The sequence below is a fragment of the Euleptes europaea genome, chromosome 2 (assembly GCF_029931775.1).
Source record: "Euleptes europaea isolate rEulEur1 chromosome 2, rEulEur1.hap1, whole genome shotgun sequence".
Taxonomy (NCBI): Eukaryota; Metazoa; Chordata; class Lepidosauria; order Squamata; family Sphaerodactylidae; genus Euleptes; species Euleptes europaea.
This window is the reverse complement of record NC_079313.1, coordinates 139,850,902-139,878,249: the sequence shown is the minus strand read 5'-3', so window position 1 is coordinate 139,878,249 and position 27,348 is coordinate 139,850,902. Positions and strand designations below refer to the sequence as shown.

General features: G+C 50.7%; 1 protein-coding gene across 1 annotated transcript in view; it reads left to right on the top strand.

Moving 5' to 3' along the window:
* The window catches only part of CTNNBL1 (catenin beta like 1), a 123,341-nt gene that overhangs the window by 17,489 nt on the left and 78,504 nt on the right, over positions 1 to 27,348 (top strand). The window contains exons 2-6 of the mRNA XM_056844487.1: positions 5,132 to 5,314; positions 7,842 to 7,948; positions 11,945 to 12,084; positions 17,865 to 17,962; positions 21,213 to 21,306. Coding sequence (XP_056700465.1) covers positions 5,132 to 5,314; positions 7,842 to 7,948; positions 11,945 to 12,084; positions 17,865 to 17,962; positions 21,213 to 21,306 — 622 coding nt within the window. The remainder of the gene's footprint in view (positions 1 to 5,131; positions 5,315 to 7,841; positions 7,949 to 11,944; positions 12,085 to 17,864; positions 17,963 to 21,212; positions 21,307 to 27,348) is intronic.

The following is a 27,348-nucleotide window of genomic DNA, read 5'->3' as shown; positions in this document are numbered from 1 at the left end:
TCAATTTTCCCTACCTAAATGCAGAACTTTACATTTATCTATGTTGGTCAGTCAGAAGCCCCACCTGGCTCTCCCTTTTTTTTTGCTGTCAAGTGACATCAGACTTATGGCGATCCTGGGGGTGGGGGTGGGGGCGTGTTTTAAGGCAAGAGACGTTTGGAGGTGATTTGCCATTGCCTGCCTCCAAGTCACAGCCCTGGTATTCCTTGGAGGTCTCCCATCCAGGGTCGAGGCTTACCACTTTGTAAAAACACTTGGAAGACAACAAGAAAGGTGTTGGGGACTCCTGCCCTGGGATCTCTTTGTGGATCGCTCCTCTGCACCTGGTACGGAGGCACCCAGCACCGGCTGTGGTAGCTCCACTCTTGTCCAGTGGGTCGGTTCCAGAGGCTGTCTCTCCACCACCACCACCACCACCACCCCCGGCATCTCTACTGCTGCAGGTTCCAGCCAGGCCCCTTCTGGCCTCTCCTCTTGCTGATAAGAACCTAAGGAAGGCCCTGCTGGATCAGACCCAGGCCCATCAAGTCCACAGTCTGCTCACACAGTGGCCAACCAGGGGCCTCTGGGAAGCCCCCAAACAAGAAAACTGCAGCAGCACCATCCTGCCTGCGTTCCACAGCACCCAAGATAATAGGCATGCTCTTCTGATCCTGCAAATGAAGCTGTGCTTGTGTGTATTGGGGGGGGGGGGACAGGTCTGTCTGTGGAGTTGGGGTTTCTTGGGGGCATTTGTCTTCCATCCTCCCTCCTGTCGAAGCCGCCCGAGGCAGCTGGCAGCTCATAAACCCAAAATTAGAGTCATTTGAAATGTCATAAAATAGCTAAAAACAGCACAAAGCCCTTGCAAAACTGCAGCACTCGTCAAACTATTTCAAAGGCCTTCCAGAGTTTTTTTTTTTTTTTTAAGATCCTTTATCTGTGCCAGGAGGCAGGGAGAGATGGGCTTGGTCTCTCCTCCTGAGGGAGGGGATCCAACAGCTGGGATGTTTGTGTGGTGGTCTGAGAAGGCCTTCCCGCAAGGCCCTGCACACTAGCAGGTCCCTATCCTAGCATTTGGGCAGAAATATGTGGGTGGAAACAGTCTTTCAGGTGCTTTGAGCCTGGCCTACCTCACAGGGCTGTTCTGAAGATCAGATGGAAGAGGGGAGAACCATATATACTGCCCTGAGTGCCTTGGAGAAAGGCAGGCTAAAATAATACAATAAATCTAATTAAAGCCAACACAAAGTCCTCTGTCCAGAGACAGGGAGGCCTCCAGGCGCATCGCTCTGCCCAGGGCAGGTGCCAGGCTGTCCCAGTGCCAGTGTTAGTCTGTGCCCACATTACCACCAGGTGTTGCCTGCATGCTGAGGACACTGATCTCTTTTTCTAGGCCTCCCATCTAGATGAGGCTGACCCTAGACTAAGTAATGGGCTGGATGGACTCATTACATCAGAAGAGCCCTGCCGGATCCATCTGGTCCAGCACCCTGTCTCAACCAGTGGCCATCCAGTTCTTCTGAAGGGCCAACAACAGGGCATAGAGACCAAGGCCTGCCCTTGACGTTGCCTCTGGGTGCTGGGATTCACAGGTTGACTGCCTCTGAAAGTGGAGGTTCCCTTTAGTCACCATGACTAGCAGCCGCTGATAGACCTCTCCTCCGTGAATCTGCCTACTGCCCTTTCAAAGCTGCCTATGCCTGTGGGCAACACTACATCCTTTGGCAGCGAATTCCACATTTTAATCACTGGCCCTGTAAAGAAGTATTTCCTTTTGTCCTTCCTGATTCTGCTGCCCATCAACTTCATTGGATGCCCTTGAGTTCTAGTATTTTGGGAGAGGGAGAGAAAGTTCTCTTTCCACCCTGTGCATAATTATATAAACCCCTATCATGTTCCTCCCTTAGTTGTCTCAGGCCAGTCCAGACCCGCCAGAGGTTCTGTTTGCAAGCATTAAAACTGATAAAGGTGTTTTTAGGCAGTCCTGCTCCTCCCCCCCCCACCTGTCCACCAGGTCTGCCTGGCAGGGGGTGATTTGAGGGGTGTCCGTTGCTCCATGCCTCTCTCATCGACCTGGCTTGGCATGGGGCTACTGCCCTTCCAGGCGAGCCGGATCCTGCTGCAGTTCTACATCCTTTGGTAATATGGAAGGAAGTTGGACCACTGCAGTTCATGCGGAAGATTTGGGGAATCGGGTGGTTCAGAATTTGCAGCTACAGACACGGTCCTGTTTGACCTGCTCTTCAAGATTTGCACCAAATACTACCCAAAAAATTAAATATTTTACCAAGCCATGTTTCAAAAACACATAATGAACAGTTTAAGTATGTGGTGAAGGTGGAATTTGATGGCAAGAATGGCATATGCAGCAAAATGGAAAGTGGAGAAATACCCAGATTTAGATGAATATATCAACAAATTAACAGAATATGCAACTATGGCAAAATTGACTTCTTTTTTATACACAATAGGCCAATCACAGAATTTCAGGAAAAATGGAATGTTTTTTTAAAAAAAATATATAGCTAGAAATTTGGAACAGAACTGAATCAAATTTAGATAAAATAAAAGAGCTTTAGGTAATAAACAAGCAATAACTGTGCTAACTGATATGGAATAATATGTTATAAACAAAGAGCAATGTAATTTAATGAGGCTGACAATAGGATTGCAATTTCGGATGGCAAGCTTCGTATAAATTGTTATATTGAGTTTATGTTTTAGTGTTTTAATGTGGTTGTGGTTATTTGTGTTTGTTAAAATAAAATAAAATTGTTAAAAAAATATACCAAATGCAAAAAAAAAAAAGGGGGGGGGAAATGGAAAAGAAAAGAAAAGGTTTGCACCATATCCTGGTTTGCTTGTGGACACAATCCAGAATGCTTGTTCTTATGTTTTAAAAGGCTTAAGTGGTTTAGGACTTGGGGTTACCTGCCATTGTATTAAGCTGTTCTCTTGAGGCCAGACTGTGGGTGCACCCGCCTTCAGGGGAGGGGCTCCCCCCCCCCGGCATCTGGTCCCATTCTCTGAGGGCAGCGGGGGGGGGGGGTGTCTGCTCTCTCTAAGGGCTCGCTTGTCTTCATGAGTGTCAGTCTAACAATGTTTTTCTTCACCCAGACTTATGACAGTATTTGGTGTTAAGGTTTCCTGTTAATTGCAACTCCCCAACAGAAAAGAAATATAAAATATTACAACAACGGTGGCCGGTGTACACATAGGCCTCCATCAAAGGTTTCCAAATATGTCCTGACGCAATTGTTGTCTGCATTCCATAAGTTCAAATGTAGATAAAGCTGTGAGGTCCTCAGTCTGTTGGATTATAGGAGGTAGGCATTTATCCAGTGTAGTAATACAAGTCTTTTAGCTGTAGTAAGGGCCTGGAGGGTCCATTTTCATTGACATATGAAAACATGAAGCTGCCTTATATTGAATCAGACCCTCAGTCCATCAAAGTCAGTATTATCTACTCAGACCAGCAGCAGCTGTCCAGGGTCTCAGGCAGAGGACTTTCACATCAACTATTGCCTGGTCCTTTTAACTGGAGATGCCAGAGATTGAACTGGGGACCTTGAACACATGAACACCTGAAGCTGTCTTATACTGAATCAGACCCTTGGTCCATTGAAGTCAGTATTGTCTACTCAGACTGGCAGCGGCCCTTCAGGGTATCAGGCAGAGGTCTTCCACATCACCTACTTGCCTGGTCCCTTTAACTAGAGATGCTGAGGATATAACCTGTGACATTCTGCATGCAAAGAAGAGGCTCTGCTGCTGAGCCACGGCACCTTCCTAAGGCTCTCCAGGGTCTCAGGTAGAGGTCTTTCACATCATCTACTTGTCTAGTCCCTTTAACTGGAGATGCCGGGGATTGAACTGGGGACCTTCTGCATGCTAAGCAGATGCTCTACTACTGAGCCACGGCCCTTCCCCGACCATCAGTTAGCCTCCAGGAGACAGGCAAACAGTTTAAAAGTACATAAGCATCCTTGAAGATCACTTAATATTCTAATACAAAATTAATATACGGGCTTGTTTGGTGCAGTTTAATTGCCGCTGGATTTGTTTTAAATATTTTGGTTTTTTTGCGAGAAGCTATTTTTAGCCTTCTCTTCCGAGCTGCCAGAAGTAGGAAAGGTAAGATGCAAAGCAGCTGGTGTGGTGCTTCTGGTGGGAATTTCCTAGCATGTGTGGCAGAGCCGGTGTGGTGTAGTGGCTAAAAGTGGTGTTTTGGAGTGGTGGACTCTGATCTGGAGAACTGGGTTTGATTCCCCACTCCTCCACTTGAGCGGCGGAGGCTAATCTGATGAACTGGATTGGTTTCCCTACTCTTAGACATGAAGCCAGCTTGGGTGACCTTTAGCTAGACACAGCTCTCTTAGAGCTCTCTCAACCTCACCTACCTCACAAGGTTTCTGTTGTGGGGAGGGGAAGGGAAAGTAAGCCAGTTTGATTCTTCCTTAAATGGTAGAGAAAGCCAGCATATAAAAACCAACCTTCTTCTGTTGCCCCTAGACTGCGGCTTTAACCGCGGTAAGAAGAAGAAGAGTTGGTTTTTGTGTGCCGACTTTCTCTATCACTTAAGGGAGACTCAAACCGGCTTACAATCACCTTCCTTTCTCCTCCCCACGACACCCTGTGAGGTAGGTGAAACTGAGAGAGAGTGTCTAGCCCAAAGTCACCCAGGTGGCTTCATGTGGAGGAGTGGGGAAACCAACCCAGTTCACCAGAGTAGAGTCCGCTGCTCATGTGGAGAAGCGGGGAATCAAACCCGGTTCTCCAGATCAGAGTCCACCGCTCCAAACCACTGCTCTTAACCATTACACCATGCTGGCATCTCTCTCTCTCTCTCTCTCTCTCGCATATGACAGGATTGGGCTTGCAGCTTGGAAACACTTTATTATCTTTATTTATTGCATTCCTCTAGGGAGGCAAATGTGATGCAGGTCAGGCGGGGACAGGAGGCTGGCCCATGGTCATGGCAAGAGGGGTTTTTGAACCTGGGTCTCCCTAACACTTTACACACACACCCACTCCACCCAGGCCCTCTCTGCTTCCAAAGGTCACGTCATGATATGAGTTCTTTTTTGGCACCCCGAGGCAGGGGAGAGATGAATTTCCCCCAGCTCATCAGCCTGATTTCTATCTCCAGCCCAACAGAGGGACAAAACGACCCCGTGAAGATGAGGACGAAGACGTCAAAGTGCGCCACAAGCCAGGCAGCGTGCGGGAGCGTGGCCGGCACCGGGAAGAGGAGGCCCCAGCAACAGAGGAGACGGACGACGAGAAGAAGCTCCTCCAAATAATTGAAAGGGGAGAGGAGGAAGAGGAGGAGGTACACTTCTGTTCAGGGGGCTGAGGGGGGGGGTCTCTTTCTTAGGGTCCCCCCTGGAGCAAAGGGAAAGCAGCGCTCAGGTGTCTGAGGGCCACGCAAAAGGGTTTTGTTCTGCTGGCAGGCAGGTTTTTGAGCTCGTCGGTCTGTGGGTGGAGGAGGATGTTCAGGAGGTTGTCTTTTCCCCTTCCTCTTTCTGCCCAACAGATATTTAGAGGACATGTGGGTGTGGGGAGCTCATTAGCAGCTAAGGATCTGGGAAATAATTGGCCGGGGTCTTGTCTCTCAGCTCTTTTTCACTCCTGGATAAGCTCCAGGTATTAAGCTTCTCTTGGTTTTCAAGGCTAGAGTAAACCCTCTCATTTGGGGTGGGCAGGGGCTCCCTTCTATCCCCCCCCACACCATGTGAGCGACTTCTTTGGGGAGGGGAGTCCCTGCTGCTTAGGGGAGTGCTTGTGGGCCGTGCCAGATTTTGCTCTTGGACATTTTTGTGGGGAAAAGCTGGCTTCCGAGGACTGCAGGAAGCCTCCTGAGAACCTGATTCAACAGCCTGCCTTGGGGTTTTTCCCTTCCTATTTGCAGGCCCCCAGGGGGCTGCTCTTTGGGCACCATTGTTAGGGCTTCTTGCACCTTTGCTGCATGACGCCAGCCAATCAGGGACCATGTAACGGCGCCATGACCCTGCATAGCCAATCAGGTTTGGCTGCCTGATGACTTCGCTGGGGGGGGGGGGCAAACGAAGCTCACAAATGCCATGGCTGATAGTGAGTGATGAGGCAGCTGAGGCTGGGGCCCCTCTCGCTACCCATGCTGCACCGGGGGCTTCATTGCCCGGCAGGGCAGTTTAGCTCTGGTTGTGTCACAGTTCCTCTAGCCACAGCCCGCACCACTAGGAAAGCAATCCATGGCTGGTGGTGTTGCCTGAGTGTTCGAAGTACGCAGAGAAGGGTCAGACTCACTGGTTAAACATAAAGTTGCCTTTATTGAGGGAACTACATTTTAGGATAGGAAAGCTGAGAGACAGAGCTTCTAGTTATCTGTCTAGAGCCAGTGTGGTATAGTGGTTAAGAGCAGAGGTTTGGAGTGGTGGACTCTGATCTGGAGAACCGGGTTTGATTCCCCACTCCTACACATAAAGCCAGTTGGGTGACCTTGGGCTAGTCTCAGCTCTCTCAGCCCCACCTACCTCACAGGGTGTCTGTTGTGGGGAGGGGAAGGGAAGGCGATTGTAAGCCGGTTTGATTCTGCCTTAAGTGGTACAGAAAGTTGGCATATAAAAACACACTGTTCTTCTTCTATCTAGCTAAGGAGGGAGAGAGAGGGTAGAAGGATTTCTGAGAAGGAGGAAATTGTCCCCTAAGAGTATCAGTCTAAGGACAGACAAGAGGTGTGGAAAAAAAGGTGGAGAGGTCTCTAACCTTACAGCCCTAACTAGCTGACCACTTTCCCACCCCCTGCTGGGAATTCTTCTCAGTTTCTTTGCACACTAAACATTGCAACTGCTTGAACAGGTGGGGGGGTCAGGTGCATCCAGAGGGGTGGATGTTGCCCCTCCTGGTTGCATTTCTGCAGGTATCCACCCCTGTCCTACTAGAACAAGTCAGTTGCATGTGACCAGGTTGGGTGTGGGAGTGCTGATCCAGTTGCCTTGGCAAAGCAGATGGTTTCCTCTGTTGCCTGCTTGCTGCCTTAGGGACTTTTTCAGGCCTTTTGGCAAAGGACTACTGGAGCTTGCCAAGGAGGGAGGCTCTTAGTGCACTGTGGGAGGCTGATTTGTAAAAGTCTTTATAAAAAAACTCCTTTTCCTCCCTTCTGCATTTTAAAATAGTATTGGGCGTGTGCTTTCTTGTTTCTTCGATGCACAAAATAGTACCTGGATTCTGTTTGTAGAGGTGGGATTCAAGGTACTCAATAAGCACCCTAGCGGGCATCTTTTCCATCGGGACTCATCGATGTGTAGGTTTCTCTTCCTCCCTCTCTCAACCCACAGGAAAGGGGAAGCATGAACATATGAAGCTGCCTTTTACTGAATCAGACCCCTGGTCCATCAAAGTCAGTATTGTCTACTCAGACCAGCAGCGACTCTCCTAGGTCTCAGGCAGGGGTCTTTCACATCACCTACTTGCCTGGTCCCTTTAACTGGAGATGCCGGGGATTGAACCTGGGACCTTCTGCATGGCCAAGCAGATACTTTACCATTGAGCCACTGCCCCTCCCGAAGACAAGGCACACACCCATTGTATACTTAATAGCAACAACAAAAAGGAGCCTTACGTCCCTCTAAGCATCCCTTACAGATGGGGAATTTTTTCTTCTCTGTTACTGTAGCTGTTAAGAAGCCTAAACCCCGGCAAAGGGGTGCAGCTTTTGCTGAAAGGAGGTAGGAGTGGGGGGCTGGTAAGAGAGCCTGATTTTGGCTAATGGGAGGGAACTCCTGCGCGAGTGAGGGTGTGTGTGTGTCTAGCACACAGGATGGGTTGGTGGGGAAGTTGGCTGGCCCTGAATTCCAACTGTGTATGTTTTTGACCAGGAGGAGCCTCTGGATGAAAGCTCAGTCAAGAAGATGATTCTCACGTTTGAGAAGAGGTCTTACAAGAACCAGGAACTTCGGATCAAGTTTCCTGACAATCCTGAAAAGTAAGCCTTCCCGGATTTGGCTTCTTCCCGTCCTCATGCCTTCTCTGTTGTGGCCCCCACCTGATGGAATGGATTCCCTGAGGAGGTTAGGGAGGCTCCCCCTCACCTGGTTTTCTGCAAACTATTCAAAACAGAATATGCATGGCTATTAGTTTGAATGGATACTAGTCATGCTGCACAACCTATTCTCTCTAGTATCAGAGGAGCATGCCTATTATCTTAGGTGCTGTGGAACACAGGCAGAATGCCGCTGCTGCAGTCGTCTTGTTTGTGGCTTCCTAGAGGCACCTGGTTGGCCACTATGTGAACAGACTGCTGGACTTGATGGGCCTGGGTCTGATCCAGCAGGGCCTTTCTTATGTTCTTAGTCAAGAGGGCTTTGTTTGTGCAAATAAATAGGACCGTACTGTAATGAAATGCTTCAGAAATTTGCATTAGTCAAGGGTTAGGGAAGTGGCCTGTACTACTATATTGCTGCCTATCACTGCAAGTATGCAACCGACTAGGTAATTTCTGCACCACGGTATGTATCACTTTTAAAAGGTCATGTTTTGTTTCAGCTCTGCTTGAGGTTTGTGCTTGTTTTCAGATTTCTGTAGTCCAAACCCTCTTGTACCGTTCAGTAAATTTCCCGTCCTGTTGATTGTACTTGACCTAAGCTGTGTAACCCGTCTCAGAGAAAATGGCAGACTATAAATAACCTAATAATAATAATAATAGTAATAATTTTCTTAGACCAGGGTGTCGAAGCTGCCACAAAAGGTATAGCATCTACAAAAAAGTAGCACAGACTAAATGGAAACTGTTCAATCATTGCTTATAACAATAAATATATAACAAAACCACGATTGTGAATATTGATTTTATCACAAACATTCATGTTTGTGATAAAATCAATATACACAATCGTGGTTTTGTTATATATTTATCGTTATAAGCAATGATTGAACTGTTTCCATTTAGTCATTAGTGCTACTTTTTTTGTATATTCTTCAACGGGTTTAACACGAGCTTTTGTATTTATTAACAAAAGGTATAGCAGGCAGAGAGAAATATCAAGGTAGACCAGGGCGGGTCTTGCTTTGGAGATCTGGGCCAAAACCGGGTTGTGGCTCAACCCTTTTATTTCCTGGGCCTCTAGCAGATCCAGGGATTTCTGAATGTCACATCAAATCAGACTTGAGTTGTACTGAACTGAAGAGAGAACGTGAAGAGAGAACGTGACTTCTGTCAGCAAGACAGGTCGGCTTCTGTCACAAGACACACAGTCGGGCCGGCTGATCTTCGACGCAGATCTGTATACAGCGAGGCTCTCTCCTGTCACAGCTGGTATCAAAAAGGCAGGGACATGAAAGGGGATGTATCTCATTGCACATCTTTATCTGCCGGGTATAAATCAGCAACCGCGTTTGAAGGTAGGCGGGGGGGGGGGGGGGGCTCGAAGAAGCTGGTGCAATAAAGCACGTAAAGGAAAGCTTACAGCGCAGAAAGCAGCCGTGTGGCCGTGGAGAGAGGCTGGCCGGCACTTTGAGCAACAAGAGTGTGCTCCAGTTCCAAAGCGATGCAGTTCCAGGAGGAAACCGGGCAGCCGATCCTGTTGCCCTCCACTCCACTGCTCTTCTTCAGGGGGCACAGGTGGTTCCCTGGCACAGGTGCTGTGGCCTGGCATAAGCCCTCCCCCCCCCCCGAAGAGTTGCAGCAACATCTGTGCCTCCTCTCCCCCATCCATGCCCCTGGTGGTCCCTTCCAACTCTATGATTCTATGATCTTGCCTCTGCAGTCTCTGCCGAGCCTCTTTGGCCCCTCCTAACCCGACCCGGTGGTGACCATTGCTGTTTGCTGCCTGCCTTTGCTGCCTGCCAAGTGCCGTCTTCTCATCTCATCCACATCGGTTTTCCATCATTGCTACAATGCGCTCGAAGCTGCCAACTTAGCCGAACGGCTCTTCCAGCGGCAGCTGACAGCTCGCCCAGGAGGGCGGTTTCACGTCGTGTCCTGGGAACGTGGAGGGCTGCGTTGAACTAGACGGGGGCAGCTTTGCCACTCTGCTGGAGATCTCTTTGAGTGGCAGTTTCTCAAATGGCGAGAGCCTCTCCTTCTCCTGCTCCTCCTCTCCTCTGAAGTCCATTCTGGGCTCTTGATAGCATTCTGCCCCTGTGCTCCCCCCTCTCTGCTCACCAGGCTGGCTGGTTTTCCTGGCAGTCTGCAGTGTTACTGCCTAATTCTGGGGCCTACTCCTGATCTGTTTCATGTGTCTCTCTCTCGACCTGTCGGGGTCTGTCTCTGCCTCTTTAGGCAGGCAGAGGAGGGACCTAACACGGAGCCTTTGCACTCTTCGGCGACTCTCCCACCCGGCACAGTGCAGAATTTTACCATCCTCCATTCCCTCTGGAGTTTGCTTAAGTGTGAAGGAAAGGCCAGTTAGCGAAAGACCTTTTCCAGAGTCGATACATTCCAGCGGGTGGGTAACAGCCAAAAACAGCCTGGAAAGACTTCTCAGAATAAATGAATCCCCAAGAGGAGCCTTGTTAGTCCACAGCAGTAAAACAAATGCAGTTAAAAGACTTCTTGTGGTATCAGATGCGTGAGACGGTTGCCTGGATTTGCATTTGGAAGGGCACGGAGGCAAGAAGAGCTACAAACTGGGACTGAAAGGACGTGAAGTGCCCAAGATCCAGCCAGTGATGTTCTCTGTTATAAGCCTGTAATGAAGGGGAGACTCGCTGCATGGCTTGCAGAGAGCCACACTTATCGAATCTTAGAACCAGAGATTTGGAAGGGGCCACACAGGCCGTCTAGACCAACCCCCTGCTCAATGCAGGATCAGCCTACTAGAGCATCCCTGACAAGTGCTTGTCCAGCCGCTGCTTAAAGACTGCTGGTGAGGGGGAGCTCACCACCTCCCTGGATAGCCGATTCCACTGCTGCTTGTACTCTTACTGTAAAAAGTGTTTTCCTAATATCCATCTGGAACTTTTCCGCCCCGCAATTTAAACCCATTATTGCGAGTCTTATCTTCTGCTGCCAGCAGGAATAGCCCCCTGCCCTCCTCTAAGGAACTGCCCTTCAAATACTTCAAGAGAGTGATCCTGTCCCCCCTCAACCTCCTCTTCTCCAGACTAAACATTCCCAAGTCCCTCAGCCTTTCCTCGCAGGGCTCGGTGTCCAGGCCCCTGACCATCCTCGTCGCTCTCCTCTGCACCCTCTCAATTCTATCTACATCCCTTTTGAAGTGGGGCCTCCAGAACTGCACACAGGACTCCGGGTGCGGCCTGACCAGTGCAGTGTATGTGCCATTACCATTAACCAAAGAGCCACGTGGCTGTTGTGTGTGCCACCTCACCAAACACACGTGGACAATGATATGACTATTGATATTAAATACATAACTGTAGCCTGTTTAATTACGGGATTACCTCTGATCATGTAGGGCTGTCTCTCTCCCCCGGCCCTCGTGTATCTGGTGTGAAGAGGAAGGGGTTTCTTGCTCTGTCTCCTCAGCGTAAGCCAGCTGGTATAGTGGACAGAGTGGTGGGCCAGCATCCTGGGCAACCTTGGTTCAAATCCCCTCTTCTACCCTGGAAGATTGCTGGGTGACCTTGGGCCCATCACAAACTCTCAGCCCAGCCTACCTCAGAGGGCTGTTGTTGTGAGAAAACGACTTGGCTAGTGCTAGGGAAGGTGTCTTGGGCACCGTGGCTCCCATGGGCTCCACGTTGGGGACCTGTGGTCTAGAGCTGGGCTTCTTAAACTTTTTCCACTCGTGACCCCTTTTCGCCCAATAAATTTTTATGCGACCCCGGGTACATAGGTATATAAAAGGGGGATACAAATCAAACATTTACTGATAATAAATCATAATTTTTTTTTACTGTTGCCAATTTTTTTGCGACCCCCACATTCAGTTATGCAACCCCCATACGGGGTCGCGACCCACAGTTTTAAGAAGCTTTGGTCTACAGCAACCTTTTGATGCCGTCTCACTTCTGTCCGCAGGTTCATGGAGTCGGAGCTGGACCTGAACGACATCCTCCAGGAGATGCACGTCATTGCCACCATGCCGGACCTGTACCACCTCCTGGTGGAACTGAACGCTGTCCACTCCCTCCTCGGGCTTCTTGGGCACGACAACACAGATATCCTTTCTGCGGCAGAGAGCCTGGCTCTCTGCCTGACCGCGCGTGTCCCCTTGTTCGCTCCTGCGAGTGCCACGTCATTCAGTAATGTCTCCCCCTTGGATTCCAGTGCCCCTCTGGGTGTATAATTGAGCACATTTAATTTGGATTCTTAAAGTGTGGCACCAAGCAGAGAGCCGAGTTTTTTACCTCCCCTTTCAAAACCGCTGGAGTGTCCTAATAGCATTTCAGTGTCTCAGTTGAATTGGTGTCCTAATAACATTTCATGGTGAGTGAGAAGGGGAACCTGGGGCGAAAGGTTCCGGAGGAAATCTGGACGTCTGGGCTCTCCTGGACCACCTTCCTAAGCCACTCAGGTTGCTGGATCTGTTGCTGTCTTTGAAACTGAGCTGCAGCCATGGGGGGCGGAGAAAGGCAGGCGGGGTAGGGGAAGGATGGCATCATCCGGCTCCTACCCCCTCTTCCTTCCCTCCTGTTTGAAGGCTGCAATCTTTTCTCATAGTCAGAGCAGTTCTTCAGTGGGACAGGCTTCCTCGGGAGGTGGTGAGCTCTCCTTCCCTGGAGGATTTTAAGCAGAGGCTAGAGGGCCATCTGTCAGCAATGCTGATTCTATGACCTTAGGCAGATCATGAGAGGGAGGGCACCTTGTCCATCTTCTGGGCATGGAGCAGGAGTCACTGGGGGTGTGGGGTGGGGGAGGTAGTTGTGAATTTTCTGCATTGTGCAGGGCATTGGACTAGATGACCCTGGTGGTCCCTTCCAACTCTATGATTCTATGATCTGGCAGACCATAGAAATGCAGACAAAGCCACGACTGGTTTCTGTGGTCCCTCAGTTGATTGCCGGGTCTGTACTGAATCCTGGTATGTTGCTCAGCAGTGCAAAAGGGCTTGCACACAAGGAGGCAAGCAGGAAGCTCATAGTTTTCCTCCAAAGTCTCCTTTGTGAGAACTTTCCAAGGCTCGACTCAAGTTTGAGGAACACTCTGCCGCAATAGGAATATTCTAGACCGCGTACAGTGTACTCAAATGCCACAGGCAGGGCTCCCCCAGCACTGTAAAACTATGCGCCTATTGTATGGGATGCACCTGCTTGCGATTGAAATTGTTGATTTTAGAAGCTGGTCGGTTTTCTTTCTCCTTTTGCCAACCTCTGCCTGCAGCCAACATGCTCTGCTGCCTGTCTTTTTGTGTTCAGGAATGGGAGGAAAACCTCATGCAGCTTCCTGTTGAGCAGGCAATGGTCCCAGTGCTCTCTCCGCCTCCCAGGGCCTCTGTTTCCCAGGCCTCGGCTGATAGCCTTTGGTTGCTTTCTCCAGAGGTAGTGGGTGGTTCGAAGGCCGGGTCTGGTGCCAGAAGGTTAGTGTGGATTTGTCATTTTTGTGGAGCGGCATCAGCAGTGTGGGGTTTTCCTGGAACTGGGGCGGAGAGTCTTGCTTGTGGTGTCCTTTTCTGGGGGTGGGGGGAAGCTTCAGCTGGTTGGGCCTTTTCCATTCCTGAGGAGCCCCTTCTGTTGGTGACAGCTGCTGCAGAGCCCTGGTCAGAATTTCCCTTGCTAACCCTTCTTTGAGCGGGCATAAATCCTTCTGTCCATTAGATTGGGGGCAGCTCTCTGGCCTGTGATCTGAAGTGTCTCCCCCCTCCAGGGGGTAAAGAGATGTTTGCAGATGCCAAGTGACGGCATCGCTGAAGTGTTGAAAGGGAAAGCATTTCCTCCCTTGGGAAAGGTCCACAGACTGCGTTGAAACAACTGGGCAGACGTTTCCTTCCATTGGTGGCTTTCTCCAAAGATAGGAAGAGGCACTTGGAAGCCTTTTTCCCCCCAAAAGAGATGCTGAGCTGCCTCTCGGCTCTTCATACTGGGCTGAAAGATGCTGCCCTGGTGGGTGCAGAGGAGAGTGATAAGGATGATCAGGGGCCTGGGGACCAAGCCCTAAGAGGAAAGGCTGAGAGACTTGGGAATGTTTAGTCTTGATAAGAGGAGGTGGAGGGGGAACATGATTGCTCTCTATGTATTTGAAGGGCTGTCACTTAGAGGAGGAGGGAGCTGTTCCTGTTGGCAGCAGAGGATCATAGGACTCACAGTAATGGATTTAAATTGCAGGCAGAAAGGTACTGGCTGGATATTAGGGGAAAAATTTACAGTAAGAGTTGTTCGACAGTGGAATCAGCTACCTAGGGAGGTGGTGAGCTCCCCCTCACTGGCAGTCTTTAAGCAGAGGCTGGACAAGCACTTGTCAGGGATGCTCTAGCTGATCCTGCATTGAGCAAGGGGTTGGACTAGATGGCCTATATGGCCCCTTCCAACTCACATGGACACATGAAGCTGCCTTATACTGAATCAGACCCCTGGTCCATCAAAGTCAGTACTGTCTGCTCAGACCAGCAGCGGTTCTCCAGGGTCTCAGGCAGAGGTCTTTCACATCACCTACTTTCCTAGTCTGTTTAACTGGAGATGCCGGGAATTGGACCTGGGACCTTCTGCATGCCAAGCAGATTCTCTACCACTGAGCCACAGCCCCTCCCCTATGATTATGTGATTCTATGATTCGATTCTATGGTGGTGAGGGGTGAACAGCCTCCCATGCCGTGGAGTTAATTGCAAGACCAGGCAGTTCTTCTGCTGAACTAGAGCTGGTAAAAGAGAATGTCTTCATGGTGGCTTAAATTAGGTGAGGCTAAGAGCTTTTTTGACTGAGCCCCGTGGCGCAGAGTGGTAAGCTGCAGTACTGCAGTCCAAGCTCTGCTCACGACCTGAGTTCAGTCCCAACTGAAGTTGGTTTCAAGTAGCCGGCTCAAGGTTGACTCAGCCTTCCATCCTTCTGAGGTCTGTAAAATGAGTACCCAGCTTGCTGGGGGTAAAGGGAAGATGACTGGAGAAGGCACTGGCAAACCACCCCGCAAACAAAGTCTGCCTAGTAAACGTCGGGATGTGATGTCACCCCATGGGTCAGGAATGACCCGGTGCTTGGACAGGGGACCTTAACCTTTACCTTTAAGAGCTTTGGGTGGGGGGCATTCCCTTCTCCAAAACTCTTTGGTATGGCGGGCAGCATCTGTTCCAGTCAGCAGATCAGGGAAGATTGTAGCTCCCAGACAGCTGTTAAGTGACCTTGGCATTTTATGCCCTATCTATGGCCATCTCTGTGTGTGTGTGTATGTGTGTGTGTGGTTGCAACCAAGCTGAGCCCTGAGGGCACCTACGACAGAGGCAAGTCCTGCTTGCCCCCTCGCCAAGATGAATTAGGAGCCCTGGAAGTGGCGCTTCTGTTTGATTCCAACCTGTCCTGCTGTGTGCAAATGACATGGTTCTCCAGATCAGAGTCCACTGCTCCAAACCACCGCTCTTAACCACTACACTACGCTGGCTCTCTCTATAGCAGAACTATGACATCTTGTGATTTGGATGTTATGCCTCTGTTGATACACCCCAAGATCGCATTAGCCTTTTTTGTCACTGCATAACACTGTCTGCTCCAGGGAAGGAGAGCTCACCACCTCCTGAGGAAGCCTGTTCCACTGAGGAACTGTTCTAACGGTTAGAAAATTCTTCCTAATGTCTAGATGGAAACTCTTTTGATTTAATTTCAACCCGTTGGTTCTGGTCCGACCTTCTAGGGGCAACAAAAAACAACTGGACCATCCTATCTATGACAGCCCTTCAAGTCCTTGAAGGTGGTTATCATATCCCCTCTCAGCCTTCTTCTCTCCATGCTAAACAGACCCAGCTCCTTCAACCTTTCCTCACAGGACTTGGTCTCCAGACCCCTCACCATCTTCGTTGCCCTCCTCTGTCTTTTCCCTCAAACCCAGCAGGCCGTGTAACTTCTGCTAGAGCGTCAGAGTTGTGTAGCTGAAAAAGCCTTCTCCCCCCCAGCAGTTCGTGTCCCTTCCGTGGGGAAGTGCTCAGCCTTCAGTTCTGAAAAGGCGAGGGGGCTCGTACATGGAAAGGCAGTCTTGAGATGGCTACGAAGGAACTGTGCGGCGTTTCTGTCTGAGCCGCAGATAAAAGAACTTGAAAATGAACTTTACATAAACGTTTGTGAAGAAAGCGGCTTTAGGGATCTCTGCACCTGGTCATGGACTTTTCCTTTCCCCCTTCTCCAGATGAGAAGCGAAAATCACGATGAGGGAAAACAGAGCTTGCATCGTTGAAACAAGAATACAAATGCGTTGCCGGAGGAGGTGTGGGGCGGGAAGGAGAGAGCACCCGCTTCACAGCGGGGTCCTTGGCGGCTGAGCTGGTTTAGAGAGCTCCTTCAGGGGGCCATGATGTAGGACATCTTGAAACCCAGGCTGTCTTTCTTGCCGCACAGGGAATAGGTCACCATTGATCAGTGTGTCTCCAGGAATACTCAAGTAGGCCTAATGAGCACGGATCTGGCGGGCTGATGGACTTTGCCGCCGCTGAAGGGGATGTGTGTTGTGAAAGGCCCTCCATTAATGAGTGGGAATTGGGCTCTCTGTTGGGGGTGGGGTGGGGTGGGGGCTGACACAGGTGCTGCTTCTGGCCCTGTTGAATGCTGGGGCTTTGTTCTGAGGCTCGTTCACCATCCACTTATCAACGACGACATGGCAAATGCAGGCTGGGTTTTGTAGGTGCGGTTTTCTCTGGTCTTGTCCAGAGACTTTGCAATTATTTCCATGCAAGATGGTGAAATAACTAGAAACTGGGAAGGGTTTTTTAAACTTCTCTGATCCCCTTCCCATCTGTGAAGCTGGAGCTGCTGACCATGTTTCTCTTCTGTCTGTTTCTGGGGGTTTTCCTGTTGTTATTCTGTCTCTCACAGCTACAATAAACCTACCATTAAAATTATGCACTGGTCATTTCTTCGTCAGAGGGCAAACGGGCAAATTTAGCAGGGGATCAAATACTTTTTCCCCTCACTGTAGGTCAGCATAGAGGTGGGGACTTTGGGCATCAGGAGTAGCAAAATCGTGATGACATGGAGCAGGAGGTAAAAGGAACTCCAACGGAAAGGCAGCACACAGATCCTCCAAGTGATGGACTGCAGATATAACCTGAGTCGGGGAAGTTATCTGGGAGGGTGGGCCACTAGGACTGGTTTTTAGAGATTGGGTCTGCATGAATTCCAGGATTGCAATGGAGGGGGTTTACTCAGATGGGGGCCTGACGGTGGGAGGAATTTTTTACCGATAATCTAATGCCACACCTTTCATGGTATTGAGAGTGGACCAAGAAAACTTTTTATCCCTCTCCCAAAATACTAGAACTCAAGGGCATCCAGTGAAGCTGATGGGCAGCAGATTCAAGAATACTTGCTGTGTTTTTTATACAATAAGTGATTAAAATGTGGAATTCTTTGCCAGAGGATGCAATGATGGCAGCAGGCATAGGCAGCTTTGAAAGGGAAGTAGTCAGAAGAGGGCCCCTGCCTCTGTGCCCTGTGGTTGGCCCTCCAGAGGAATTGCTTGGACACTGTGTGAGGCCGGATGCTGGTCTAGATAGACCACTGGTCTGATCCAGCAGGGCTCTTCTGATGTTCTTATGAAGGCCCTGGCATTTATGCCCTGTGGTTGGCCCTCCAGAGGAATTGCTTGGACACTTTGTGAGGCAGGATGCTGGATTAGATGGACCACTGGTCTGATCCAGCAGGATTCTTCTGATGTTCTTATGAAGGCCTTGGCCTCTGCGTCCTGTTTGTTGGCTCTCCAGAGGAATTGGTTGGCCACCTTGTGAGGCAGGATGCTGGACTAGATGGACCACCAGTCTGATCCAGCAGGGTTCTTCTGATCTTCCATTCTCCTTAACGCCTCTACATGTGTCCATAGCTGTAGTGGATCTTCTACAGGAGCTGACTGACATCGACACCCTCCATGAGAGTGAGGAAGGAGCAGAAGTCCTCATAGACGCCCTGGTGAGTAGCACCGCGAGCCCCCCCCCCCCCCGTCTGTCAGGCTTCTTGAGAGCACACCGCTCGTGCATCCCAGCATGACGGTCACTAAGCATCTCTGTGGCACCTGTTAAGACGACTCCTTTCTCAACGGCCGACCGTTAGCGCCTTGCAAGAAGAACCTATGCCTGTGCCAACTGCTGTTCAGCATTCTCATGGAAAGCCGGAGTGGGGTCCCAAAGGAAGATGAGGAGGGTTTCATTTCAGGGGGATGGGGAGAAGGGAGCCCTGGGACAGGCCTTCAAGTGTTCCGTTTCCGTAATGCATTGGGGAGTTAGAATCATAGAATAGAATCATAGAATAGAATTATAGAGTTGGAAGGGACCACCAGGGCCATCAAGTCCAACCCCCTGCACAATGCAGGAAATTCACAACTACCTCCCCCACACTCCCAGTGACCCCTACCCCATGCTCAGAAGATGGCCAAGGTGCCCTCCCTCTCATCATCTGCCTAAGGTTATAGAATCAGCATTGCTGACAGATGGCTGCTTAAAAACCTCCAGGGAAGGAGAGCTCACCACCTCCCGAGGAAGCATGTTTCACTGAGGAACCACTGAAGTAGGTGAGGCTGAGAGTGTGTCCCTGGCCCAAAGTCTCCCACTGAGCTTCCAGGGGACCCGAACTGGGGCTTCCCAGATCCTCGTCTGCCACTCTCCCCACTGCCCCATGCCAGCTCTCCTCTCTCTCTCAGTTCCCCTTCCAACCCATTGGCTTCTTTCCCACCTCGTAGCGAGGGCAGCTGTGGGATATCACTCCAGGTTGCTTCTTGCTTGGTGGCTTCAGCGCATCCCTGTTCTTCGCGAGGGTTTTCCTAGCACTGGGGCTTGGGGCGAAAGCCTGCAGAGCAGAGACGGGGCAAGGAAAAGATGCCTGCTGACCTACTGGTGGCTGCCCAGGCGGACGTTTCCTGTCTGCATCTTAGAGGAACGGCTGCCTTCACAGAGGGCCAGGGATCTGGTGTGGCCTCTCAGCACCTGGGGAGGGAGGCGGCAGCTGTCAGGGTTTTTTTTAAGGGGGAGGGAGAGCAGGCCGGGCATCATCTTCTCCCCTGCAATCTTCCACGCTTCGTGGCTGGGATGTTACCTTCCAGAGGTTAATTACAGTTGCCCTGGATGAGTTGCTCTGGCTGGCCTCTGAATTCTTTTAATTACCAGCTCCCCGTTATAAGGGCTGGCTGGAATGAATGAAGCGAGGGAGGGGGGAGAATGGAGGGGAGGGGGCACCAGTGGTGGAGAGGATATATCCTGAATCTCTTTTGCTGAGAAGCAATAAAACCAGGACAAAAGCTCCTTTTGTGTGCCTTCCTTTCTTCCAGGCAGTTGCCAATACTCTGCCTGGAGAACGTTTCTTTATTATTATTATTGTCCATATTGAACAAAATGGGTCACGTTGGGAGTTCTGAGTGATTCCTTTTCATTTTAGGGACATAGAATTGTAGAGTTGGAATGGACCACCAGGGTCTTCTAGTGCGACCCCCTGCACAATGCAGGAAATTCATTAACTACCTCCACCCCCACACACCCCGTTAACCCCTACTCCATGCCCAGAAGATGGCAAAAACAAAAAAACCTTCCAGGATCCCTGGCCAATTTGGCCTGGAGGAAAATTGCTTCCTGGCCACAAAGTGGCCATCTCCCCTCTCCGGAGGGGAGGTCTGTTCAGCACCTGCTAAGATGATTCCCACCTTGCCGGCGCTGCAGACCATCCTGCAGAGAGTCACGCATAGGGGCGAGGGCATCAGATAAGAAGAAGAAGAGTTGGTTTTTATATGCCGACTTTCTCTACCACTTAAGGGAGAATCAAACCAGCTTTCAATCACCTTCCCTTCCCCACAAGAGACACCCTGTGAGGTAGGTGGGGCTGAGAGAGCTGTGACTCGCCCAAGGTCACCCAGCTGGCTTCATGTGGAGGAGTGGGGAAACAAATCCAGTTCACCAGATTAGCCTCTGCCACTCATGTGGAGGAGTGGGGAATCAAACCCGGTTCTCCAGATCAGAGTCCACCGCTCCAGACCACTGCTCTTCACCACTACACCATGCTGGCAGTTTAGTTGTGCAGTTTAACTGTTATTGTTGCATCCATTGGCTCAGTGTGGTGAGCTTTGGCAGAGGGGGCCATTGCCCATTGGTAGCGTGCCCCCCTCCTTGCATGCAGAAGATGTCAGGTTCAATCCCCAGTATTGCTGGTTCAACAAACTCTGGTCCCAGGGCAAGACAAGCCTGCTTGCTAGCCCTGTTTGCTCTGGGACCCAGAAGGTAGTTTTCTTTCTGTGCCTGGGACTTGCTTCTTGGCCCTGGTGTTCATGTTTCTACACGTAGCACCAGAGTTGTGCATGAGATGTGCGAGGGGGACTCACTGTCTGACTGTGGCATTTTAAGGAGAGTATTCTTGGAAGCCCATCAGACTCGGCCCTGGAAAATCCCAATTAGCTAAATCCATCAAGGCGCAGCGGCGGACGTGCTCGGCTGCTAAATTTCTTTGCTCAGAATGAGTGTTGTCGATGTCCAAAGCACCCCCCCCCCCAAAAAAAAAAATGAGAGAGACAGTTTTAATCAGATAAAATTGCCTTCAACTGCAGCTAACTGTGTTTGGGCCATATAATAAAAGCCAGAGTGATCGTTTGGTGTGTTTTTTCTCCCTTTTTCAAAAGCCTCCCCTTCCTTCCCCAAGGCTTTCATTATGTGTAATTGCTCGGCCCTTGGATTTGGCTCCAGCCGTTTCCCAGACAGCTCAGGCGGGGAGGCAGGACAGAGGGAGCCAGGGGGAAATTCCGCTGAAATGGCAACCGGCAATTGAAGCCCGGCAAGCAGCTTTCAGGACTGACAGCCCCGCTGATGCCCGGTTGGGCCATTCGGCCCGGCGCTCCGGAATTCAGGGAGATTGCAAGTCAATCAAGGCTTGATTTAGGGAATAGCAGGCTTGTGACAAGGTTCATATTCTGCCAGTGTTTTTCTGTTGTTTTTGACACAGAAAAATTGTCCAATTAATTAAGGGGAAGAAACATACTGGTGCCATTTGCTGGGCGGGGGGGGGGAAGCTTTCTGAGCGAGATCGTTCAAAACATTTCTCTGGGCCCGCTTTTTTTCTGTAATGTTTTGATTTCTTTACTGCATTGACTCTGCCGCAGGCTCCGCTCCACTTGATTCGGGCTCCCCCCCTCCCGCCAAAGCGCTTCCCCCCTAACCCTTTTTGTTTCCCCCTTTCGGTGGCTCAGGTCGAAGGGCAGGTGGTGGCCTTGCTGGTGCAAAACCTAGAGCGTCTGGATGAAGGCATCAAGGAAGAAGCAGACGGCGTCCACAACACGTTGGGTAAGGAGGACCAGCCATGGCCCCGTGGGCCTCTCGTCGGGGCGGGGGGGTCTGCAATGTGCCTTGGAGCCTCCAGTTCTTGTCTATAATCATAGAGTTGGAAGAGACCACCATGATCATCTAGTCCAACTCCCTGCACAATGCAGGAATTTCACAACTACCTCCCCCCCCCCACACCCCTAGTGACCCCTACTCCATGCCCAGAAGATGGCCAAGGTGCCCTCCCTCTCATGAGCTGCCTAAGGTCATAGGATCAGCATTGCTGACAGATGGCCATCTAGCCTCTGCTTAAAAACCTTCAGGGAAGGAGAGCTCACCACCTCTCAAGGAAGCCTGTTCCACTGAGGAACTGCTCTAACTGTTAGCAAATTCTTCCTAATGTCTAAACGGAAACTCTTTTGATTTAATTTCAACCCGTTGGTTCTGATCCGATCTTCTTGGGCAACAGAAAACAACTTGGCACCCTCCTCTCTGTGACAGCCCTTCAAGTACTTGAAGATGGTTATCATATCCCCTCTCAGTCTTCTCCTCTTCTGGCTTAACATACCCAGCTCCTTCAACCTTTCCTATAGGACTTGGTCTCCAGACCCCTCACTATCTTTGTTGCCCTCCTCTGGACACCTTCCAGCTTGTCTACATCTTTCTTAAGTTGTGGTGCCCAAAATTGAACACAATACTCTAGGTGAGGTCTAAACCAGAGCAGAGGAAAGTGATACTGTACGGTGGTGTTGGTAGAATGCCTCGTCTTTACCAGCAAACGTCATGGCACTCCTGCAGAATCCTGCTGTCAACCAGGGAGGGGAGCTGGCTGGTCGCTGTGATATCTCTCAGCAGTTCCTTTCTCCCCCCCCCCCACCCAGCGCTCACCTCTGGAAATGCAAGATTCCCTCCTCCCCCATAAAGCACCCATTTCTTTTGCTTGCCAGCACCCAGCTAGAATTTTCTTGGCTGGGGAATGCTGAGTGTGTAATTATTTTGAAAGTTATATCTTTTTAATGAACGCTGCATAATAGCAAAACATTACAGGCTACATTCAGACTTCAAAAACTAATTGCAGCTGGTTCCTAATGAGAAATTCTGGGGCTTCTGTGCCCCACCACCACCACCACCACCTGAGACTGAGGGCTTCCAGGTTTAGGGAGTCTGGGATTTAGCCATCGCTCACTGTTGTATCTGAAGGCCGAACTAGAAGAAAAAGGAGAGTTGGTTTTTAGATGCCGACTTTCTCTTGTACTTAATTAAGGAAGAATCAAACCAGCTTACAATCTCCTTCCCTTCCCCACAACAGACACCCCTGTGAGGTAGGTGGGACTGAGAGAGTGTGACTAGCCCAAGGTCACCCAGCTGGCTTCATGTGTAGGAGTGGAGAAACAAATCCAGTTCATCTGATTAGCCTCCGCCGCTCATGTGGAGGAGTGGGGAATCCAACCCGGTTCTCCAGATCAGAGTCCACCGCTCCAAACCACCATTCTTAACCACGACACCAAGCTGGCCGGGGGTGGGGAATGCAGCTCACTGTCCTGGTTCTGGAGGAGAATGGCCAGCACTTCACTGCATTAGAGCTTGTTGGCATTGAAAGGCATCTTGGCCTGCGAGGGGAAGAAGAAGCACGCAAGATTTGCAGCGCCGGGGTGAGGGAGGTATGACTGTTACGCTGACACCGGACAGAACTGATCACACTCTTAATTCACAGGCTGCAGAGGAGAGCGACGAGGATGTTCCGGGGCCTGGAGACCAAGCCCTAAGAGGAAAGGCTAAGGGAGCTGGGAATGTTTAGTCTGGATAAGAGGAGGTGGAGGGGGGGATATGATTGCTCTCTTGAAGTATTTGAAGGCCTGTCACTTAAAGGAGGGCAGGGAGCTGTTCCTGTTGTCAGCAGAGGATAGGACTCGTAATAATGGGTTTAAATTGCAGGTGGAAAGGTACCGGCTGGATATTAGGAAAAATATTTTTACAGTAAGATTTGTTCGACAGGGGAATCGGCTACCAGGGAGGTGGTGAGCTCCCCCTCTCTGGCAGTCTTTAAGCAGAGGCTGGCAAGCAATTGTCCGGGATGCTCTAGGCTGACCCTATATTAAGCAGGGGGTTGGACTAGATGGCCTCTATGGCCCATTCCAACTCTATGGTTCTATGAGGAGAAAATGGAAGAGAAAGATGTAAGCTGCTTTGGGGGAGAAAGGAGAGATATAAATGAGGTAAATAAACAAGCCCTGGCTGAGGGTGTTGCGGGTGTGAGGGGAAGGATGTGCTTCTGGAATGTAACCTAGTGATTGGAAGGCAACAAGGCTGCCCCAGAGACCTCTCTGACAGGCACGAGGATCTCCAGTGTTGGTGCCCGAGTCAGGCTAACGTCAGGAACGTACCTGGGTGTTTTTAGCCTCCTGTGTGTCAGTGAGAGGAGCCGAGGTGGTTCACACTGGCTCAGCCGTCTGTGTGCGGCTTTTGTTCATCCTGCCGTTTCCTTGGAAGCTCGATGTTAGGATGAGGTGATGAGTGACCTCGCGTCAGCCCAGTATCCTTGGGGCAACCCATTACAGCGGCTCCGCTACGACTTAATGGCCAGCCAGTGCTCTGAGGCTGTCGTGTCTAACTCATTTAAAGAGATCCATCTCTCTCTGGCCAGGTATTCAGGTCGGGGAAGGAAAGGCTAGAAAAATGTCCCGGCCCTGTTGGTCCAGAAGTGTAAACATTTGAGGCTTGCAACAGGGAATGGGAGCGTGAACTCTGCACGGGGCAAGGAACTATTGGGCGCTTCAGGCTCTGCCCCTTTGTGTCCATACAATCATAGAATCTTAGCGTTGGAAGGGACCACCATGGTCATCTAGTCCAACCCCCTGCACAATGCAGGAAATTCACAACTACCTCCCCCCCCCACACACACACACACCCTCAGTGTCCCCTACTCCATGCCCAGAAGATGGGGAAATCCTCCAGGATCCCTGAACCAATCTGAATACATGAACATATGAAGCTGTGTGAGCTCCAGGCTGAAAGCACAGCTGGAGTCAAGGTCAAGTAGCTCAGAGGTTTGTTATGACAGCCTGCGCCCTGCACGATAACTGTAATCTATCATGGGAACCAGGCTTAGCCTGGTATCCAACAGTGCCTTTCTGATGTATATGTTTCAACCTGCCCGCTTCCCCCCACTTGAGTCCTCATACCTTTTCCTGTAAGTTGCTGCTATACACCTTATGATTCCCAAATAAACTGCTTCTTAGACGACTCTGTCTGGACATCTGTTGATTGGGATTTGACAGGTGAACTCAGACCTTACAATAGGACTCAAGTCCTTTTCTCCTTTTTTATTTTAGTTTCTTATTTTATTTTAAGGGATGTGGTTATTGCCTCATTCCTAAAGTGCATGGCAACAGCACCTGGGTTCACTGGCTCCTCTTCGGAAGAGGAAGACCGGGAGGGTCAACTGAAGGCCTCCACCGCACGAGAAATCCTCCGACAGCTCCTGCAAGAGGACACTGAGGATCGAATTCGGAGTGCCCAGAGAGAGGTTGACTGGCACCGGCGTGAGGAAAGGAGGAAGGCCACCAGGTCCTACCTTTTGAACCAATTCCATCACTTGAATAATGGTGCCGCTGGGGGTACGCCGGAGGAGCAGACCCTGCTAACCCAAGAAGGGACTTCCTTACTAACGCAGTGGGTCGCGCACACCGCGGCTCTTGAGGATTTATTGGACAGTCCTTTTTTACGGGCCGCTATGGCTGAAGGCTCTGGAGGCAACCGCTTTCAGTTCGAGGTAACACCGCCGTCAAAATTGTGTTACGCATCATGGAACTACCATCATCGGCCTCGGAAGCCCAAATCCAAGAACTGTTGTTGTCAGATTTTGGGTCAGCTGCAACAGACGTGGCGTGGCAAATGATGCCGCTTCTTACCAACCTGGAAGAAGTGAAACTGTTTCTAACTCCCCTGTTGGAGCAACTTCTCCGAGTCACCGCCATGGCTCAGGTGGCGGAATTGGGAGCGGCTGTGGCCAAAGCCGAGGCCTGGACGGCGGAGTTGGTCGGGACCCGGGCATCCGAAACCGCCAAAACCACAGCAAAGCCCTCGGAGCACGATCCAAGGATACTGGACTGCTGGGCTCGGGACCAGGGTCGAGAGAGAAGGACTTCACGTTTTCGCTCTCTTCCGATCTGTCTTTTATGGCTCTCCCAAGACACCTAGCTCGTTGTCAACGAGCTACCGTACACTATTCCCTGACCCAAAATATCTGTGAATACCCGGGCGAGGGGGATTCGGACAGAGAGGATGCTGAAGACTGGAATGCTCCTTTCGATGTCTCTCGGGTGGTACGGTGGAGAAGCGGCCGAGGATTGGAATGGCCAGTTCGGCGTTTCTCAAGGCCGGCGCAGAGGCGGATCGGCAGATGAAGTTTCTTGTTTACGCTTCCAGAACCGAGAACTACAGCAGTAGATGGCCCAAATGCAAGAGCGAATGGATGCTCTATGCCGCGAATGGAGTCGGAGGCAACAATCCCCGGTGAGATTGCTGCCGCTGCCGCCGCAACCCGGCGTTCCTCCTCAAGTCCCCCTGCAAGCGCCGCCACAAGTGCCACCGCAAGTCCCGCCGGGGTGGCCGGGGGGATTCCCTCCGCATTGGCAGTACCCGCCGCCCCATCCGCATGTGTCCTTAAAAGACTTATGAGTTACTTTTAACAGCTCTGCGGAAGCCCTACCCTATTTTTTACATCAGGTAGACAGCTTCATGAGAGAGCAAAGGCAGTTGTTCCGCACTGAGGACAGCCGGGTGCGATACGTGTCTTCCCTATTACAGGGAGAGGCTGAGGATTGGATGATCCAACAGTTTCATTCACGGGCCAGATCCATATGAACCCTGAATGACTTCATGTGGGCCCTGAGAAGGCGATTTGAGGATCCCTTCCGAAATGACAAGGCTAAGGCAGCCATCCTTCATTTGCGCCAAGGCACCAAGGCTGTCCGAGAATACGCTGGGGAGTTTCAACGTCTGGCCAGTAGAGTTACTGACTGGAGTGATGATACTCGAGTGCAATAGTTTCGTGAAGGATTGCACCCTGAAGTTCTATACTGGACTTACATGCAAAGAGATCCGCCTAACCTCGAGAAATGGGTCCTACTTGCGGAGGAGGTGGAAAGCCGCCGGCAATCCCTCGCTCTCTCCAGATGCAGAGCGAAGGAAACAGATCCACGGCAAGACCGTGCTGCCCCACCTCCATGGAGACCAACCGCTCCTGTTTCGGACTGGGTCAAACGTTTCTAAAAGGGAGCATGTCTCATTTGCGGTAAAATGGGCCATTTCGCTGCAACTTGCCCTGCAAGCAGAAGGTCATCCCCGGAGCTGTGTGGAAAGCCGTCGCAAAAGCGCTGCGCCAAGCGGGCACAAACCTCCCGCCGCCCTCCACATGAATGACGAGGTTGCTCGAAAAGAACCGCCAGCGCTCCTTTCTACCCCGTCGAGGGCTCAGATTACAAATGAAGGCCCATCTGGGTCGCGGATTACAACCACCTCCAGTCCCGCCGACGTGGATACATCGGAAGAAGAAGGAGACAGGACCTGGGCATCCTTAGCAGCCCTGAACCTCGTTCCCACCCAGGAGCAGACGGGGCTTCATCCGCCCCTCCACAGCCCCCCGCTGCGCTCCTGCCTTCTTTGTGCGAAAAAAGACAGGTGACCTAAGACTGTGTATAGACTTTCGCAAACTTAACGCAGTCACCCAGACTAATGCCTACCCCATTCCCCTCATTCCAGATCTCCTAAGCCAGCTAAAAAAAGGTGCATTTTCACCTAATTGAACTTGGTTGAAGCGTATTATCGCATACGGATTCGAGAGGGGGATGACTGCCTTTTCTAGTTGCTTTGGGATGTTTGAGTACCTTGTAATGCCCTTCGGATTAAAAGGAGCTCCGGGGGTCTTCATGCAAATGATCAATGAGATCCTCCATGATGTTGTTTAAAGGGGTGGTGGTTTACTTAGACAACATCCTCATCTACTCCAAGAGTTTGGATGAGCACATCACCCTAGTCAAAGAAGTTCTGCAACAGCTCAGA